This window comes from Pseudorca crassidens, chromosome 11, assembly GCF_039906515.1.
Source record: "Pseudorca crassidens isolate mPseCra1 chromosome 11, mPseCra1.hap1, whole genome shotgun sequence".
NCBI lineage: Eukaryota > Metazoa > Chordata > Mammalia > Artiodactyla > Delphinidae > Pseudorca > Pseudorca crassidens.
The window spans coordinates 12777252-12798986 of NC_090306.1; the positions used below are offsets into that span (position 1 = coordinate 12777252).

At 36.4% G+C, this 21735-nt stretch overlaps 1 protein-coding gene and 1 long non-coding RNA gene across 2 annotated transcripts in view; one reads left to right on the forward strand and one right to left on the reverse strand.

The window, feature by feature from the left end:
• Nucleotides 1-21735, forward strand: part of LOC137201682 (uncharacterized) — a 208086-nt gene that overhangs the window by 57166 nt on the left and 129185 nt on the right. The window lies entirely within an intron of this gene.
• Nucleotides 457-21735, reverse strand: part of SLC15A5 (solute carrier family 15 member 5) — an 89441-nt gene continuing 68162 nt past the window's right edge. The window contains 2 exon segments of the mRNA XM_067695792.1: nt 457-604; nt 6545-6653. Of these exon segments, the coding sequence (XP_067551893.1) occupies nt 457-604; nt 6545-6653 (257 nt within the window).

A 21735-nucleotide genomic window follows, 5' to 3' on the forward strand; every position in this document is an offset into this window, starting at 1 on the left:
TATTTACTCTGACATAGACAGTATATGATCACTATGCCTGACATGCAGTAAGTACTCAATAAATGCATTGAAAGAAAGAATGTTAACATACTGTTATTTTGATTCTAAGGACACATGAAAACTAAAAAATGTCATATAGGTTGCTTATAATGGCCAAACCATTGTAAAAAGTTTTAAAATATTGTGATGCATAGGAAATATTAACGTTTTGTTGTCATAGAGTAATTATTTAGACTTTGAAATTACTTCATTAATTCAAAGGCATAACATGTTAATGCAAAAGCGTAATAGTCATAATTATGACTAGAGGAGTCATAATTAGTCTTTGTAAAGGACACAGATAATATTCATAAGGCCACCCTCACACATATTAGCCCTAAAACGAAAACGCATAGTATCTAGCCAAAGAAAACAGTGAATACTCTGCTCATAAGACAGGTTGAGTCAAACAGAGTTTCACAGGGCTGTTTCCCAAAGATCAATACTCAAAGAAAATTCCTGTGTACTGCCATAAAATTTCAGAGACTTTTCATGGAGGGGAAATGTTTCTTCAAGATTACTTCCGCTGATGTTCTGGGCATTAAAATGATTTAGATTACAATATCTAAAAAAGAAAGAAAGAAAGCTTTTTTTAGGACCAGATGTAGAGGACCTGATAAATCATTTACCTTCCTCCTGTGCTTGTCTTACTTTTATTATAGGCCCATAGATACTGGCACAACAGTGATGATTATTTAAGAGCACCGCTCACCAGAACAGTCTTTATAAAACGACAAAAGGAGTTTTAGAACATATTAAGGTGCCTCACGAGGACCTTTAGATGGCGCTCTTTTACAACCTGCAGTGAGTCTGACAGTGAGAGAACTGGAAAGTCTGGAATTATCAACCTTGTAGATTTCATGGCGGCAGGACTCGAAAGATTCATCAGATGCACTGAGGGTTTGTAAATTCGGTGCTGAGACTGTGTGGAAAACACCACTGTCAAAGAAAAAAATCCATGAACATATTTCTAAAATGTGTGCCCTCTATCCTTGACTCAAGGAAAATCTTCTAAGTGCCAGGCAGCGTGCTAGGGTCCAGTGCTCACCCTAACGTACCGAATTCTCACTCTAACCCTGGAAGGGTGGAACCATCCCCATTTCACAGACAGAAATACTGAACTTCTAGGAGGTTAAATAAGTTGCTTAGGGTTTGTATGAGTAATAGTTGGCAGAGCCTGGGTTTGAAACCAGAAGTCTCTTATTCAGAGTCCTGGCCTTTTCCCTCTATGGCACGCTGCCTCTAAAGGCAACTTACTTCTTAAACATTTTTGAAGAAGTTCCAGGAGGAGAGGAATTTCAGACTGCTTTAGTCACTGCTGTATTCCTTGATCAGTGCCTGGTACATAGCAGATGTACAATAAATATTGGTTGAATGAACAAATGGTCAAGGGCCATAAGTTCAATTTTATCAAATGCACCTAAGTCTTTGAGGTCAGACATTTCTTCTTTTTTTGATTTGTGAAAGTTTCCAATGCTAGAGAGTTTTACCTTCTTTTCCTTCTTAATATATTGCTAGCAATAACTGTAAGAAAAGGATATGCTTGAATGACCGGTCATTTTTCTCTGATTTACGTCTCTTTCAATAATCATTGCAGGTTATGCACAAAAGATTACTGGTATCAGTAACAAAATAAGCACAATGATATCAACTTCGTAAGATGTGTTTTACAACATTGGAGGGACGGTGGTGTCAAGTTGTAATAACAAATACGCTTCTGCTCTCTCCCCCCATAAACATCTGTAAATACCCTTTATTTTAGCATTTGATGTAGGATACATAGTTATAGTAAGGACTGTAGAGGTGTTTGTATGATACTTTTCAGCAAGGAAAGACATTTCATCCACCTACTTCCTCCACCCCCAGCCTGGAGAGCCGCAGGTGTGTCATGTCACCACTGCCCTATTTCAGATTTGATTGAGGGGGACTCTAATACAGACAGAGGCAGAGGAAGGGGATTGTTTGTAATGGAAGGTACATCTGGACTGACATTCATGGAACAGTCCTAATTATACTCAGTTAAGTGATCTCCTACTGACCCCTACAAGATTAGTTTGGTTCTAGGACTTACACCAGGATTGTTGCACACTAATATAAACTGGATGGTAGAGTGCCCTCAGGTGCTAACACAAACCTAATTCCACCTGTATATTAGCGAGGCTGCTGTTTCATCATTAATCCACTGGTGTCAAGATCTTGGGGACAAGAATAACTTGGGACTGTCCTATTCTTGATAGATTTGTCACCAGTATCTGGCTCTGAACAAATACACCTTTGGGTTTGGTAAAAATTGGATTGTGATTGGAAGTATATTAAGATCAAACACCATCTGACTTATAAATAATATGTTTCAATAATGCTGTCCCTGGGATGTCTGTGTTTTCCCCTGTTTCTTTGCATCCTATTGTTCGTTAGGGTTTGACAGAAACAATCACTATAGAAAATAAGCTGGAATCATGCACTTCTCACTGCAGACAGTCGATGCCTTGGATTCCAGATAGTTTTTTGGTTAACTCTTTTGATTTGGCCCCTTGGATCCCAGTGGGAAATAGATACCCAAGGCAATGTGTGCCTTTGAACTAATGTAGTTGGTTCTAGCTACTTAATCTTTGCAGGCAAATTTTTCAGATTCTCCTTTCTTGTGAAACATGACACACATTCTTTTCTTGTGGAGGCTGATCAACAGGTGGTGGTGGGTATAGTTAGCTGAACTGAAGGGACTGGTTTCCTCCCCCACGAGAGTTAAGGGGCCGTCAGGGAGCAGGAAAAGGGCTCCTCTATGGCACTTAGAGGCAGCAGAGTCTAGGAGGAAGTGTATGGGCTTTGGAGACAAAGTAGGGTTTGCATCCTACTTGTGTGAACTTAGTCAATTTACTTGGTTCGATTTTCACTTTAGTTTTCTTACTTATAAAGTGGAATGGTATGATCTCCATAACAGGGAGGGGGACAAACCTGCTGCTTAAGACAGAAATGCTCAACACATGGAAAATTAATTTCTTTCCTTCCTGCTTTGTTTCACCCTCTCTTTTTTACCTTCCCTCAAAAAGTATGCAGGAGAAAAGAAAGTATACAGGAGATGGAGAAGATTTGGTAAGACTCCAATTTCTTTCTGAATAAGCCCTACATTATCCCTTAGTTCCTTCCATCTTTGGTTCCTCCAATCTCTGGTTCTTTGTATTTTTTATTCTCGCCTCCTTCTCTGAACCCCAACTCTACCATCTCTCACTTTACAGTAACTCACTTGCTCGACAGTCACAGAAGAATCATACTTAAATATTCTGAGTACTAGATGCCAGCTCCTTGTAGACCAGTACTTTGTTTTCTTTGGTTTTATTTTTCTAGTGCTTGGAACAATGCTTAACATGTTGGTTAAATGAATGGATAAATGAATAAATGAGTCAGTCCCTGAGCTAGTAGGTTTTTGGTTCCAGCACTAGCTCTACCTGAATTCAGCCCACAATCATGGTCATCTTAACCATATCTCAGCATGAGTCTAGATAAAGAATAAAAAGAAGGGAGCATAAGGCAACATATGAAGCCATTATTATTACTGCTAACACTCTGGCAATTTACTCATCCTCACAGCAACCTTCTGACACAGTTATCATTCTTATTATTTCCTTTTTACAAAGTAGAAATTGAGGCTTAGCAGGGTTAAACAGCTTAAAGTTTGTGCAGCTAAGTTGTGGGACTGGATTCAACTGGGCTGCCTCTAGAGACTGCCTTTTAAACTACTTCATGAAAGACAGGGTCAACTCTTACAGTGGGAGAGTAACTGAAATTGAGAAACAACGCAGGTTTGTGAGAATTAGTGGATGGGCACCACTCGTGTTTGGAGGTGATGGACAGAGGGGAGAAAGGTCTTGCCTTCAATTTCAGTTTTTGATGCCAACACATTTTGCTGCAAAGCTGGGGACATTTCTGTTGAATCCTTCTGCAAGAATCTGACTTTCTAATTTGGTTTTCAATCTAAGAATGAGACAGGCATTTTAGGGAAATTATGCATCCTGGAGGGTCACTTCGATAATATACACTTTGGAAGGTAAGAAATTTTAAAATTCAGGGAGCCATTAAAACTTTTGATTTTGTCATTAATTCTGTCTTGCATGAGGTTTAAGTGCCTCTCTTATACTGGACCGTAAGCTCCATGAGAGCAGGGACATAGGTGACACTAAACATATACTGATACTGACTTTATGTCCTTCTAATTTCTTACAGTGCCTATCACATGACTGATGTTCCAAAAGAGATTTAGTAGATGAACAAAAGAATAATTCAGGCAGGGAATAAGTGGCAATAGATGAGATACTAAATAGATGAATGAATGAAAAGAAGTGAGGAAAATAAAAATCTGTTTAGTTCCTGCTATGTGGCAGACATCACACTTGGTCCTTTATCAACAGAGACTCAGAGAGGTTAGAGAATTTGCTCAAAAGAACACAGCCATCCAAGAATACGTCAGTGAGAGGGAGACAGGCTGGCAGTGGATGGATGGTAGATAATATATATTAAGCCACTGAATGGTCTCAGGTGACTGACTGGCTAAATGATTTTGCACAGTTTGTTATTGACCTTGAAATGGTCACTGCTGATTTAAAGGCCTGAATGGAATCCAAATCTTAAGCATCATTAGATTTCTAGCTATTTGTTTAATGATATTTGCTTTTAATGATAATGACTCATTCATTCTTATTATTGATATGGTTATTTCTAACTCTAAAATGGTACTATATGGTGGAGAAAAAAATCTTGTTTTAGAATTGAGCAAAGAACTATTTTATTATAAGGACCAATGGAAAAAGTGAAGTCTATACTGGCACAAAAACAGAAATATAGATCAATGGAACAGGATAGAAAGCCCAGAGATAAGCCCACAAACATATGGTCACCTTATTTTTGATAAAGGAGGCAAGACTATACAGTGGAGAAAAGATAGCCTCTTCAATAAGTGGTGCTGGGAAAACTGGACAGCTACATGTAAAAGAATGAAACTAGAACACTCCCTAACACCATACACAAAAATAAACTCAAAGTGGATTAGAGACCTAAGTGTAAGGCCAGACACTATAAAGCTCTTAGAGGAAAACATAGGCAGAACACTCTATGACACAAATCACAGCAAGATCCTTTTTGACCCACCTCCTAGAGAAATGGAAATAAAAACAAAAATAAACAAATGGGACCTAATGAAACTTAACAGCTTTTGCACAGCAAAGGAAAACATAAACAAGACAAAAAGACAACCCTCAGAATGGGAGAAAATATTTGCAAATGAAGCAACTGACAAAGGATTAATCTCCAAAATTTACAAGCAGCTCATGCAGCTCAATATCAAAAAAACGAACAACCCAATCCAAAATAGGGCAGAAGACCTAAATAGACATTTCTCCGAAGAAGATATACAGAGTGCCAACAAACACGTGAAAGAATGCTCAACATCACTAATCATTAGAGAAATGCAAATCAAAACCACAATGAGTTATCACCTCACACCTGTCAGAATGCCCATCATCAAAAAATCTACAAACAATAAATGCTGGAGAGGGTGTGGAGAAAAGGGAACCCTCTTGCACTGTTGGTGGGAATGTAAATTGATACAGCCACTATGGAGAACAGTTTGGAGGTTCCTTAAAAAACTAAAAAAGAACTACCATACAACCCAGCAATCCCACTACTGGGCATATACCCTGAGAAAACCATAATTCAAAAAGAGTCATGTACCACAATGTTCATTGCAGCTCTATTTACCATAGCCAGGTCATGGAAGCAACCTAAGTGTCCATCGACAGATGAATGGATAAAGAAGATGTGGCACATATATACGATGGAATATTACTCAGCCATAAAAAGAAACGAAATTGAGTTATTTGTAGTGAGGTGGATGGACCTAGAGTCTGTCATACAGAATGAAGTAAGTCAGAAAGAGAAAAATAAATACCGTATGCTAACACATATGTATGGAATCTAAAAAAAAAAAAAAGGTTCTGAAGAACCTAGGGGCAGGACAGGAATTAAGATGCAGATGCAGAGAATGGACTTGAGGACACGGGGAGGAGGAAGGGTAAGCTGGGACGAAGTGAGAGAGTCACATGGACATATATATACAACTGAATGTAAAATAGTTAGTGGGAAGCAGCTGCATAGCACAGGAAGATCAGCTCAGTGCTTTGTGACCACCTAGAGGGGTGGGATAGGGAAGGTGGGAGGGAGATGCAAGAAGGAGGAGATATGGGGATATATGTATACGTATAGCTGATTCACTTTGCTATACAGCAGAAACTAAACATTGTAAAGCAATTATACTCCAATAAATATGTTAAAAAAAAAAGAGAAAAGAAAAAGTGAAGTCTAAATGGAAATTTCTTGCTCCGAATATCTGTTAAATTTCTCTAATATGCTAACTGGTCCAGTCATGGAATACAGGATTCCCATTGGCTCAGTGATGGCTCCCAGATCACTCTTTCATGGACTCAGAAATTGTTCATCTTACCACACACTTACTTACCTTTGTGAAACACTCCAGAATCCCAGGACGTTCAACAACGTTAATGATGCCAAGAAGAAGAAGAAGCTTTCTAAATTGCCTTTGTTTAATGTGTTTGGAAACCAATTGCCTGTTTGGAACAAATGTAATTGTTATTCAACTGTGGAGTTGTAAGTTTCTGTGAATATTTTATCATGCCATAATTCATAGAGCTTTATTCGCTTGAATAATATCTACAAAGCAAAAAAGCACATCTGAAACTCAGAGTTAAAATTCATTTAATTCTGTAATTAACAGTAAAATAATAAGCAAGGCAGGCCAAATGTTTTGAAGGTCAAAAAAACTTGATTTGCATAACACAATATAGGTGTCAGAAGAGCTGGGTTCTTCTGGGTAACTGGGTAACCCTGATTATGCTATAATCAGGTAACCCTGATTATGCTATTAATTTGCAGAAACCACATTTGTCTTTTTCATCCTTATATGTCTAATATCTAGAACAGTGCTTGGCACCCCCATAGGGATTGTTTGGTAAATATACATTGAATGTATGAAAAATATTTACCATCACCAGATAGCTGGTTGCATGTGCTAATTGTAAGGCTAGTGAGATAATATATGTAGATGTCAGATATTACTTTATTTTGACAACTTAGATAAGATAATCCAGTGTTACCTTGTTATAATATCACAGACCCTGTCAGTCAAATACTTGCAGTCTCTGGTTGATGTGAAGATTTTCTTTTAACCTGATGAGTGATTCCTTCAGTTTAATACCCCTAAGTAAGGAATCCTCACTTCCTTTTGATGTCCAACTGAGTATATATGAAACTAATTAGGATTCAGGTAATTTCTTTTACTTTGCTCCTAAGTTGTGACTTTTGCTTTGGTCTTTGCTAGAACTCTCTTTTCATATCTACACCTACGTATCTATATCCATATTATCTCTATGTCTTACACACACATTCAGTTTTTCTTCAGTTGGTTTTGAGATATCATCAAATACATTATATGAAATATGATGTATTATATCATATATATTATACATGCAGCACTTATTTTTATGCAATACTTTAAAAACAGCAATGGAATCTTAGTATTAACAAATATATCACACATATATAGCATTACAGAAGTTTAAAAGATTGATTAAAAGGTGAAATCTATCTTCAGAGAGAGAACTTAAATTCAATTGCTGTTCTGAATGGGCAGAATATTTCCCCTCAAAATGTTATGCAGTATGAGAGCAGGAATGGATCATCTGTGAACAGTCAGATGCCAAGGTTCTGGGCATTTCCTTGCTTTTTTACAGGAGCGGCTCCTACATTGGGTTGTGAGCAATCTGTCTACATCCCAGTAGACTTGATCTTCAGTGTCATCTTTCGCACATGGGTTATGGGTTGCTTCCTGAACTAGAATATGGTTCTTGGCCTCTTCCTTGACAGTGTATACTTTTAAATGGGGTTTGAATTAAATGCTCTGTTCAAGGTTGATAGTCAGCAAGTGCATAAGCATGACAGCTGTGAATAATTGTGCCATTTCCCATTTAAAGCTGCTTCTCTTCTGTCATTTAACTTCCCAATGACTATTATTATGGACAACCGTGAAAATTAGCTTGTGTCCACTATAGTCTAGGACCTATAATGAAATCTGGTACTGAGTTTAAAGCTATTTTGTAAGTTCTACTTCCCCATTTTATTAAGTTGTGTTCCGTTACAATAGAAATGTATGGTTTTATTGCTATATTGACATGCTGCCTTTATCTGATATTTAGGAGACATTTCCCTGAATGTTTCCCTCTATGTCTGTCTGTCGGGTATTGTGTAACCCTCTTAATGTGTGTGTGTGTGTACAGAAACTAAACAGTTGATTGTACTTGAATGGGGGAGTCAGGGTAGAGAGGTCAAGGTACGCTGAGATAGCATCACACTTATTTTCAGGAAGAACTAAGCCATCCTGCTAAGCCTATTCAAACAGTCCTGTTTCCTTATTTCTCTTGAATTAATATCCCACTCATATTTTTGTCCTTTTCATTTCACATAAGCACTTTGCATGTCATGCGATTATACCATTTTATCACCGTGTTTCTCTGGCTAGAGTAAAAGGAGTTTGCACAGAGTATGCAAAGCCTCGGAATTAACATGGCATTAATTCTTCCCGGAGCACGCATTTTGGTCCATAACAAGTAATTGGAAAGACTATCTTTATTCTATAACGAAGTCAGCTGAGGGAGAAGAATATCAATTTTGTAAGATCTTTAAAGGTAATACATAATATTTCCAAGAAATTGTGCAATTACAGCGAATACCAGCCTATCAGGAGATGGCGCTAGATCCCCCGGGCATGACGGTGTGCTTGCGTCTCTGTCACTGGGGATGCCGGGGTGGGCACGCATGAGAAGCACTGTGACTTGGCATTATGTGCATGTGGGGTGACAGGAGGATGTCGTACTAGGAAAGTTAAAGGCAGTGGAAATTTACGAGTAACACAGGATATTTTGTGAGCGGAATTATTTTAAAAATAAAACGAAAGAGTGCCGTACCACCTGTTCAGACTCCTGATAATACTCCTCTATTGTTTCTTTATTTCTTTTTAAAAATTTTTATTGGGGTATAGTTGATTTACAATGTTGCATTAGTTTCAAATGTACAGCAAAGTGAATGTTATACTTATAGCCACTCTTTTTTAGATTCTTTTCCCATATAGGCCATTACAGAGTATCGAGTAGAGTTCCCTGTGCTATACAGTAGATCCTTATTAGTTATCTACTTTATATAGAGTAGTATTCTTTCTTTTTTTTTTTTTTTTCGCGGTACGTGAGCCTCTCACTTTTGTGGCCTCTCCCGTTTGCGGAGCACAGGCTCCGGACGCGCAGGCTCAGCGGCCGTGGCTCACGGGCCCAGCTGCTCCGCGGCACGTGGGATCTTCCCGAACTGGGGCACGAACCCGTGTCCCCTGCATCGGCAGGCGGACTCTCAGCCACTGCGCCGCCACCAGGGAAGCCCTAGTATTCTTTCTTAAATACCATTTTCGTGTTCAGCTTTCTTCCTAATGCTGAGCTCATTCCAGCGCCATATTTTGGGCTTCTTTAGCTATAATTTAACATTGACTGTATAGCTAATTTACATGGTGAGCTTTGTGGTAAAGAGAACCGTCACCAGAATTGATAACATTGGAACAAACACTAGCATCAAGTTGGAGAGAGAGATTCTTCATGAAGCTTAAATTTGTTTTATATGTATAGAGCGATTGTGTCTATGTAAAGAGATAGCATTGGGTATAAAAAGATATACCCGATGGAAATAGCATGGGCTTTGGAATCAGAGAGACTTTGAAGTCTCTGTTATTTAATAGCTTTGTTGTTGGGCATTTGCTCAACTGGACCCCTTCAACCTTGGTTTCTCCTCTCTAAAATGACAGCAGTACCTCTCTCACTGAGCTGTTATGAGAAGTAAAAGAGATAATAGAAGTCAAGGGTTAGGCACAGAGGAGGCACCCGTAAGAATTAGGCTATCACCTCTCCCCTCTTTAGAGATGCTCATATAAAATCACGTAGCCTCAGCTTGATCTTGGGCCCATTTCCTGTTAGATACTTCTTCATGTTCTGTGTGCCTTCTTTTTTTTTTTCTTTTTATCATTATCCCAGGACTGGTTGTAAAATGTTCCATTTAACATTGTCAGTTGACTCAGCTCTTAGGCACTATAACTTTATTTTAGGAGCTTATAAACTTTTATTGTCATCATTCACATTTGTGCCATTTTTCATCTGACATTTCTGGTACCTGGTTGAAATCGGGAGTATCCTTGCAAAAGGAGACAAAGTGAAGACTTTAGGTCTCGAATGGGACTAACTAGACTTCTCTAGATCTTAGCTGGGGTGGACAGGCAGGTTATCAACATGAGAAGAAAATAGCGACGTAAAGAGTCCAAGGAATGACAAAGTGCTATTTGTTAATGCTGACAGTGGGCCCCAGTTACGTACTTTAATTGTATAACCAGCTAGTTAGTAATGAGTGTTAGGCTGTTGAGGTAATAGAGCACTCACAAAATATTTGGCATGGCTCACAGTTTCCTCAAATATCTCTTGCTCAGCTAGGTTTATTTGTTCATTTGAAAATCATTTGTTAAGAAATTTTTATGTGCCAGGAAATGGGCATTCCAAGTTGCTTAAGAAAGGGAGCTCATGGGTTAGTAAGGGAGACACGCACACCTCGTTTTATTGCACTTCACAGATACTTCATGTTTTACAAACTGAAGGTTTGTGGCCACTCTTGTCAAGCAAGTCTATCAGTGCCATTTTCCCAAAGGAATTATTTTTTAATTACCGTATGTACATTGTTTTTTATACATAATGCTATTGCACACTTAATAGACTACAGTACAAGGAATGTACAGTGTAAACAAAACTTTTATATGCACTCGAAACCAAAAAAATTCACATGACTTGTTATTGCTTTATTTGTTTTACGAACCTGCAGTGTCTCCGACGTATGTCTGTAATTACTCTCAAGCATTAGACTTTATAGATACTAAATAAAATATTTCTATTTATCTTAAATGATCATGGTCATTTTAGAGATAAACAGACTATAGACTTATCTAAGCTAGTTCTTGTATGTTATCGACTAAAGGGTGAAGACACAGAGAGGTAAAGGGAATCATGGCTCAGCAGAACCCTCACTTCTTACCCTCACCACTGCACGAATACAGCCCCCTACTGGCGCTAACAGAACTACTAATTTTATGACTTTCCTTAGCATCTCAACAGTTTAAAAACATCTGGACAGCAGTCTTTGACATAGCTTACCCCAAATAACGTTTAAAATACCTAAGATGGCATTTCCACCTAAATCCTGGGATTGACCTATCGTGAGACTCAACCTATCATGAGACTCTTGCGGTAATTTACACTAAATTTAAGGCTTTTGGAACGGGATTGAAAAAATACATACGGTGACCCACACATGCTATGAGGCTATAAACAGCGCAAAGCTGCTGACGTGAAAGAGGAACATACTTTATTCCTGTCCCATCTTATGCCCTGGATTATAAGGCCTAACATTTCATGTGCTGCCTTTCCGTCTTGAGTGTCACAGGGCCCCAAGGGCCTGACCACACATTTCCCTGCTTCCTTTGTCAGATGTGTTCCCCACACGGGGATATCGTCCCCTCCTAGCTAGTTCCCTATTAGCCAGACCAGCTGCACTCCACTCGGTCCTCAGCCTAACAGATTTCACTTCCTTACCAGCTTTCAACATTATTCAGACCAGTAATCACATCCTCCTGTAGATCACCTCACTGCTTTGTTGCTACAGACCCTGCTTGTTCCCTCTCTTCCTCAATGCAACCCCACAGGGCCAGGCATGGCATGCTCTGGTCCCCTGGGCTGTGAGCACAGGTGATGAATAAACTGCTGTCAGTCTCATCTGCCCACGTATTCAGCCTTCTTATGCTATTTAGGGGGAGGATTCTTCCCTCCCCAATGGGGTGAATAGGAGGTGATCAGGAAGTGCCCCTACCACAGAAATCAAGGTCAATTCTAGACAGAATTATAGTATTTGATGTTGATCTAATGCATAGTTACTGTTTTGGGGAGGAGAAGTCCTCCCCTACATCCCTCTAACCAGTACCCAGCACCAAGTACCTCTGCTGCTAAACTATTGATACATGGGGGAGTGGAACTTCCATTAACCCTGAGACAAGAAGTAATGGGAGCACAGCACTGTAGTTCTCAGAAGGAAAGCATTACAGTTGAACGTGAGCGAGAGTCAAGTATGCTTGAGACTGCAAATTATAATCACACTGTCTGATCAGAGTGTTGGAGAACCAGAAAATGCTATAGATAACTTTCTCACTTTATCTCAGCAGTCTGCTTGTTGCAGTAACTTGGTTTTAATGGGGCACCTTAACAGAAGATTTTGGCAAAAATATGGAATGTGACCAGAGGTAAGGAAATTGGTATACATTCTCAGTTAGTAGATACTGCCTCTCAGTAAATCTCTACCTTGAAGATAAGTAAATAGAAAAAAGAAATCCATATGAAGGAGGAAATGTGATGATAATATATATTATTACTGTTGCTTACAAAACACCCCAACACAAAATGACAAAGGTTAAAATAATAATAGTAGTGAGAAACTCATAATAAAAATGAGAAACTCATAATAATAAAAATGAGAAACTCATAATAAAAATGAGAAACTCATAATAAAAATGAGAAACTCATAAAATAATAATAAAAATGAGAAACTCATAAAAATGAGAAACTTTGCCTCATAAGGCAAAGATGAAAATAAAATAGCAGAAAATACTGATTTCAGGAAAAATTGAATTCAAAGGAAAAACTATGTCAAAGGGACATCAAGGATCTTTTTATATTGGTAAAAAGCACAATTCAAATTGAAGATATGTCAATGAATATCCCTTAGGTAATGAAGCATAATAAAATCTGTTGGAAACACAGAAATAAATAACAGGTAGATAATTCTTGTGAATGATTACATACATCACACTTTGATCAATTTTTGATAGAATAGGCAAAAAGGAAAATAATGTAGAGAATTAGAATAATGTGATTGGCACTTTGCTGTACACCCAAAACTAACCCAATATTGTAAATCAACTATACTTCAATAAAAAAAGAATAATACAATTGGTAAGAATTTAATTAAGACCACCACATTGTTTAGTAGAAAGAAAAAAGTTATAGAACTTATAGAAGTTTAGGTAATATCAACAACAAACCAAATTCCTATAAATTGAAGATTCTGCTCCTAAATAACTAGCTGGTCAAAGAGGAAATGAAAACCACAATCACAATGTATTTAGAAAATAAAGAAAATGAGAAAATTGCATTTACAAATTTAGGCATACAGATTTAAATCCTGTTAAGAGACAGATTTAAAGGCACACTGTTTTCATTTTTAGAGTAAGAATGAGCATACATGAATTAAACATTCAACACACAAAAAATCAGAAAATAACTTTTAAAAAATCTACGGAAAGTAAGAGGAAGGAAATAGAACAGAAAGTCAATATCTTAAAGTATATTAAATAGTTCTAAGAGCTGATTCATTGAAGGAAAATGTAACAACAGTAACAACAAAAACCCTGACAAATCCAATCAAAATACACAACAAAAGAATCAAAAGAGATAACAATGTTTAGTTATGAGTATGCTATGTTAGTGTCAAAAAATCTTATGCAAGGAGGATGATTATCTAGGAAAACATTAATTGCCAAAATAGAACTAAGAAGAGATGAAAAATCTTAATGGCGGCAAATAGCAGGAAAACGTTACAAAGAATGATTCTCAAAAGAGATATTAGGTCCTGAATGCACCTTTTAATTTTCATGGAAGGAGTGAATCTTTCCCCTGGATCTTCCAGAGCAAAAGATCATCAAGTACTGATGCTACTGAGGATTGTTTATCCCATGTATGTTAAGATGACTTCATATTGAAAAATCTATTAATTAAATATACCATAATGTCAGGAGCAGTAAGAAAAATCAAAAGGTGATCTCAAGAGCTGTTTAACAAGCATTCAATAAAATTTAACCTGATTTATTTAAATCTTAGAGAACAAGAAATAGAAATTTTCATTTTCTTATGGTAAAAAACATCATTTAAGATTATCTTTATAAACCTACAAATATGCTTAATAGAAAACTGAGAAAAATTCATATTAAGATCATGAGCAAGATAAAATGTGACTGTCTTCTGGTATTAACGTTGCCCTGGAAGTGCTGTGTACTGATGAGGATGCAAAGCATAGGAGTTAATACTGAAAATAAGGATAAAAATTATATGTATCTTAAGATTAGAGAATACTGCTGTAAACTTAAAAGGATCAACTAAAATATTCTCAGAAATTTACTGAGAAAGTTTAAGAAGTTGGATGCAAGATGAAGACATAAGCATTAATAATCTCCTTATATGATAGTGATTATCTCATTGAGTTGTAATGAGGGAAAATGATTCAGTTCATAATAGCAAAAAGAAAAAGAGCATAAAATGCCTACAATAACTCTAACAAGAAATGTTAAGGATATATATGAAGAAAAGAATCTTACTGAAGTAAATTTTTAAACATTGAATAAATTTAAAATGTTATACACTTAGATGGAACACTATTGTAAAAGCTTTTATTTTTTTTCCTAAAAGCTAACAACTTCTACTTATTTTATTAAATAAAAACAGGATTTGGGGAAAGCTAAAAGAATGATTTTGAAATTCATATGGAGGTATAAACCATAGGTAATATGATTCTTGTATTTATTATATTTTTATAAATGAAGAATGACCATAAGAAGGATGATTAGTAATACCTGATATGTATTATATATCATAAAACTGTAATAATTAAAAAGAGGGTGATACTAAGCTAAAATCAAGAGGCAACTGAAAGGAACAAGATGCAAAGATAGCCCTGAAACAGTCCTAAGATCACCTGAGCACTAAGGCTATATTAAAGTACACATCACGGGACTTCCCTGGTGGTCCAGTGGTTAAGACTTCACCTTCCAATGTAGGGGGTGTGGCTTTGATCCCTGGTTGGGGAGCTAAGATCCCACATGCCTCGTGGCCAAAAAACCAAAACATAAAACACAAGCAATATTGTAACAAAAATTCAATAAAGACTTTTAACAATGGTCCACATCAAAAAATATCTAAAAATAAATAAATAAATAAAAATAAAGTACACATCATTAATCAGATTCATTTCATTTATCCTATGGTTGTGGAATATTTTTGGTTTAACTAACCTTTCTCAACATACATCAAACTATGTTGTGCAACTTTTTTATTTGAATCAAATAAGTGTTATCTTTACTTAACATGAAAATTAAGTCCACATGAATGAGAAAATTCTATTCAAACTATTAATCTACTAAAATTCCATAACTATAGATAAATGCAATGAAATTAATCAGTGATAAAAGTTGATAGAATTGATTACATATATTAGCAAAACACATGTAAAAAAACTCATCTATAAAATTAAATGTTTAGTTAAAACTGGGAAAATATTAACAATAAATGACAATGATAATATCTCTAAAGTTTCAAGGTATAGAAAGCAATAAGAAAAAACACAAATAGACCAAAAGAAGAATGGGCAAAGAATATGAGATGTCATTTTATGAATGAAAAAAAGATAGCAATGTTCATAACATTAGAAATTTCAATTTCCTGTTCTTAAAAACACAAATTAAACTAACAATGGAATATAATTTTTGCTAATCAGATTAACAAAGATTAAAATAGTAATATTCTCAGGGCTGAAATTAATACATTGAGACAATATTATCCTACCACACTGGCAGCATAATTGATGTAGCCTTTTAGAAAACAATTTGGCTTTACTTCTCAGGAGTCTTTAAAATATTTAACTTCATTGAAAGCAATCACATATTCAGAATTCTATTCCACGGAGACAATAAGTTGATGTACTTTAATATTATATAAAACTTGCTCACCTTAGTACTATTTGTAGCATTAGAAAATGGGAAACAACCTAAACATTCCTCAAGAAGGGAAAGGCAAATTAAATTAAGATATATATTCATCCATGCAATGAAATATATCAAGTAATTGTTAAAAGTGAGCTCTTATTCTTTTGGAGAGACATGGAAATATGCTCTCAATATTTTTAAGGAAAGAACAAAAGGTGGGTACTTGATACAAATTTATTTATTGAGTTTTCAGCAGGATTAATTCGGACACTAATTTTGCTTAAAATATATACCCATATAAATTTAATACCTACACACACAAATAAAAAAAAATTTGGAAGAAAATTTACCCAAATAATAATTGCTATTATCTTTTCAAAGTCTTTTTTTCTCCCTTCTTTTATACTTTGGATTTATTTCATCATATATTACCTTTATGGCAGAAAATTACTATTTTAAAACCACTTAATCAAACATACTTTTGAAAAAATTTGACTTCTAAGAATCATTTCTGATTTATTATAAAAGATCAGAATTGGCTGGTTTTCAATCACAACTAACTCTTCTTCAGCAAAGTACAGGATAACAGCCTCAATGTTGTAACAAGTTATGTGCTATTTACAAACCTGTCCTAAGATTTTATTTTGGAAATTATAATACCCCAAGTGACAAAAACTGGTTGATTCTGAACCCTTCAGTGACATTTCACTGTATTCTCTATTGAAATCCTAGATTTGCCCAATACCTCAAGTATACATGGCATTATTTTAAGTGCTAAAGCATATTGTTTTTGATTCAAGGCAGACTTCGGCTATCTCTTTTTGGAGGAAGAGGCAGTATTTCCCCTTTTTACTAACTACTGTTTTATTCTGAAGGTAATGGAACTGTGAAAAATCTTTATTTTTTTATTTTTAATTTTTTTAATTGAAGTATAATTGATTTACAATGTTGTGTTAATGACTACTGACCAGCAAAGTGATTCAATTATACATATATATACATTCTTTTAATATTCTTTTCCATTATGGTTTATCATAGGATATTGAACATAGTTTCCTGTGCTCTACAGTAGGACCTTGTTGTTTATCCATTCTATATATAAAAGCCTACATCTGCTCACCCCAGCCTCCCACTCCATCCCTCCCCCACCACCCTTCCCCTTGGCAACCACAAGTCTGTTCTCAATGTCCATGATTCTGTTTCTGTTTCATAGATAGGTTCATGTGTGTCATATTTTAGCTTCCACATGTAAGTTATATGGTATTTGTCTTTCTCCTGACTTACTTCACTTGGTATGATAATCTCTAGTTGCATCCATGTTGCTGCAAATGGCATTATTTCATTCTTTTTTATGGCTGAGTAGTATTCCATTGTATATATATATGTATCACATCTTCTTTATCCATTCATCTGTCGATGGACATTTAGGTTGTTTCCATGTCTTGGCTATTGTGAGTAGTGCTGCTATGAATATAGACGTGCATGTATCTTTTTGAATTATAGTTTTGTCCGTATATATGCCCAGGAGTGGGATTGCTGGATCATATGGTAATTCTATTTTTAGTTTTCTGAGGAACCCCCACACTGTTTTCCAAAGTGGCTGCACCAACTTACATTCCCACCAACAGTGTAGGAGGGTTCCCTTTTCTCTACACCCCCTCCAGTATTTATTATTTGTAGACTTTTTAATGATGGCCATTCTGACCTGTGTGAGGTGATACCTCACTGTAGTTTTGATGTGCATTTCTCTGATAATTAGTGATGTTGATCACCTTTTCCTGTGCCTATTGGCCATCTGTATGTCTTCTTTGGAGAAATGTCTGTTTAGGTCTTCTGCCCGTTTTTCAATTGGGTTGTTTGTTTTTTCGTTCTTGAGTTGTATGAGCTTTGTATATTTTGTAAATTAAGCCCTTGTCAGTCACATCATTTGCAAATATTTTCTCCCATTCTGCAGGTTGTCTTTTCGTTTTGTTTATGGTTTCCTTTGCTGTGCAAAAGCTAAGTTTGATTAGGTCCCATTTGTTTATTTTTGTTTTTATTGAAACTTTGAAAATCTTAAAATGTGCCTTTTGAAATTTTTCAAATGATAGTTGGACACAGGGAGCAATTATCTATCTCAAACTTTGTTAGACTTTTTTAAAAGTTATTTTACAATGGGAGTCATCTAGCAAACATCCAAAATTGTTGAGACAAAACTGAAATGGGTTTTATACCTTACTTGACTTTAGGCACATCTATCACTTCACTATGTGCGTTTTGCTTGGGAGCCAAGATGTATGCAATTAAAAAGATGTAACCATCATTTTCCAGGGTGGACGTGCTTCTGTGTCCAGGGAAATAAACCCTGTGCAGTGAAAAGAGCTTTGGAATCAGGGATCCACCTTGGCTGTATGATCTGGGCAACTTGTATAGTTTTCTGAGCTCATTTTCTTCTTATTCATGGTGAGGCTACAAATATCTACCCCCAAAGAATTGTTGTGAAGATTTAATGAAATAATATCTTTGTGAAATGCATACAGCAAGGTCTGCATATAACTGACACTTAATAAATGTTAATTTCTTTCCTTCCTCCTTTCACTAACCTGATTTAAATGCTTCATTTGAGATTCATAGCTCTACTACCTGAGTTAATTTTTAAAACACATTAATTTTCATGATACCTGAAGGAAAAAATGCCTAACAACTATATTCTAACTTTGGCTTTTCTACCACTTTTTCATATTTATCTAATAACTACTCAAATTATTATTACCCTCAAATTACAGACAAGGAAACAGAGGCACAGAGAGGCTGAACTGTTTGCCTGAAGTCATGTAAAGGAGACAGAATGAATATTTGTTGAATGAATGGGTGATTGGAGATTGGGCCCCGGATCTGCACATGCTCAATACTTTGTTCTCATAACAATGTCTGCATCGAGACTAAAATTTGCATTTCTACTTCTTGGGAATTGTGGGTAAAAATGAAATCAACTTGCTGTTTCCAGGAAGGGACACTGTGTCTTTCAAAATTGTTGAGAAATCTCTCTGCATTGTTCACCTGAACTGCAGGAGAACGGGCCTGGGTGATATTTGGGATAACAAGCTTTCTTATAAGGGTGATTTCATTCCCTTGAAGAGCATTGGGAGGTAAAAACCCATCAAGATAGTGTGTTCTCATGATGATTTCAATGAATTATCATGGAAATGAGTTTTAGAAGAGAGGCAATGCTTTGTGATAATAGCCCGATAATGCCATTAGCTCTGAACTGTAATTGTAATAGCATTAGTCAAATGAATAGATCTGATATTAATTTGAGTGTCAAATATTTCTGTAAGGTTCTTCTTGTTAATTAAACATCAGCCATGGTATTTTTAATTCAGCATCTAGCCAGTTCTCGCACATAGTAGGAACCTAATGTGTTGTTGTGGACTGAATTAATAAATCAAGCTCTAAGTGGAGCTGTTTCAAAGAGTGAAATATTGAATTTAAATAACATCATCGATATAGCAGAAACTGATTTTTGCCCCAAATCTGCTTGCTTGTACAGTCTATCCTTTCATTTGCACCTGCAACTAGCTAATGGTGTAGATTTATTCATATCAAATTTGAGAAGAAAGTTTTTCTCATTTTTTGCATATTTATAGGGAAATAGCCTATAAGATTTATCCTGAATTACTTAAAATCAAGAATAGAGTTTGTGCCTTTCGTCTTGTGTCTTACGGTCTTTAGACCATTTTAAAATCTACCAGACAGTTTCATGCCTGCCTTGAGCACCTGAATAGCACTGGGCAAAATCATGCTTTAGGTGGTTTGAAATCACCCTTCATGATCACCGGTGTCAACTGGGTCCTCAACACTGCCACCCTTCTTAACATTTCTCTTCTAAGTCATCTTTTCTAGCTCTCGAAATAACAAATTCCGATCCCCCTGTCTTTCCTACTCTTTGTTCTCATCCTAAGCCCCCTTTGCTTTCATGAATGGTTTGCTGCCTACTTTATAAAGAAAGTTGGGAGCCTTGAAAGGAAGGCTCCAGAACATTTCTAACACCAGAACTACACATCTGCACCTGCACCCACGCTCTCCTTTCTTCTATTTCAGTGCAGGAAAGAAGTATCCACCCTCTGATAAGAAGTCAACCTCCCTTTGTCTCTTGCATTTTTAACTTCTCCATTTGTGCCAGATAATTTCATCAGTTAAATGTGATCAAGTATCTCTCAAAATTAAAAAAAATGTATCTCGAACCCACATCTCAGTTTCCCAGGTAAAACACAGGGCTCATGGTTAAATTTGAGTTTCAGAACAACCATGAATTACTTTTTAGAATAAGCATGTCCTAAATATCGCCCACATAATTTTGTAAAGTATAATTTATGCAAAGCAGATCCATAATATTGCATGGGACATACTTATTCTAGAAAAATTTTTAGTTCACCTGAAATTCAAACATAATTGGGTGTCTTACATTTTTAAGTGATAATCTGGTGAATCTACCCACAGCTTCCTCCAAACCACCACTTTATTTCTTAAATCTTCAGAGAAATTTCTTCAAAAGAGTTGTTTAGATGTGAGGCCCTTATTTCCTCACTTACTAGATATTTTTGACCCTGCTGCAATCTGGTTTTCTTTCCCTCCTCACTGCTGAAATGACTCTTGCTAAGGTTACCAGTGATGGTCATGTTGCTGGATCTATGGATACTTCCATTCCTCACTCTACTTGATCTCACAGTAGCATTTAACACAACGTATCATCTCCTGTTTGAATCAGTCCTCTCTCTTCAGTATACACACACACACACACCACACGCACACGCACACGCACACACATGTATGTATGTATATATTTCCCTCCACCCTCTGACTGGCCTTTTCCTTCTCCGGCTGGCCATTTCTCCTCCATTTAACCTCTACTATTGAGGCTTTTCAGGTCTAGTTCCCGGGGTCCTTCTTCTCCTCGTTCTTAATATTCACACTAGATAATTTTATTCACTTCCATGGATTCAAACACTATTTTTGTGCCAAAGATTCTCATATTTATATATCTAACCCAGATCCTTTTTCTGAGATCCAGCTATTTCCATTCTGATGTCCCACAGGTAGGTCAAACTTAGTGTGTTAAAAAATGAATGGCTGAAAAGTTTTTCAACCTCTTTGTCTTCTAGTGTTCTCCATTTAGTAAATAGAAGCTTTGCCCACCCAGTTGCTTTTGGCAGAATCTGGAATGCTTCCTTGATACCACTCCTCTCTTCTGCATCCTACCGCCTCCTGACTTTGTCAAAACCATCACTAAGCACTATTGATTCTACCTCTGAAATCAAGCTTATATCTATCCATTTCTCTCCATCTGCCTACTTCCTCACTAGTTCATCACCACTAGACTTGCCTGAGTTACTTCATTTGAACCCTTCCTGCTTCTCCCAAGCCATTCTTCTTTCCTTTTCAAATTACATTGCATCCACAGTGATCTTAAAACACAAATAGCTCATGTCACTTGCTTGATGCCTTTATAATTTCTTATTGCATACAGGTTAAAAAAAAAATCCCTGTAAACCAAAGGTCCTGCATGATTTTAATTCTGCTTTCTCAACCTGACTTCATGTGATACTCCCTGAATATTTTCAGGTTACTGATCTCTGAGTTCCTCTGATGCACCAGGTGACTCCTTACTTCCAGGCTTTGTTATATGTTCTTTCTACCAGACATTCTTCACTATTATGCTCAACAAGCCAAATACCACTCATCTTTCTAGTGTCAACTTCAACACCATTGGCAGGCAC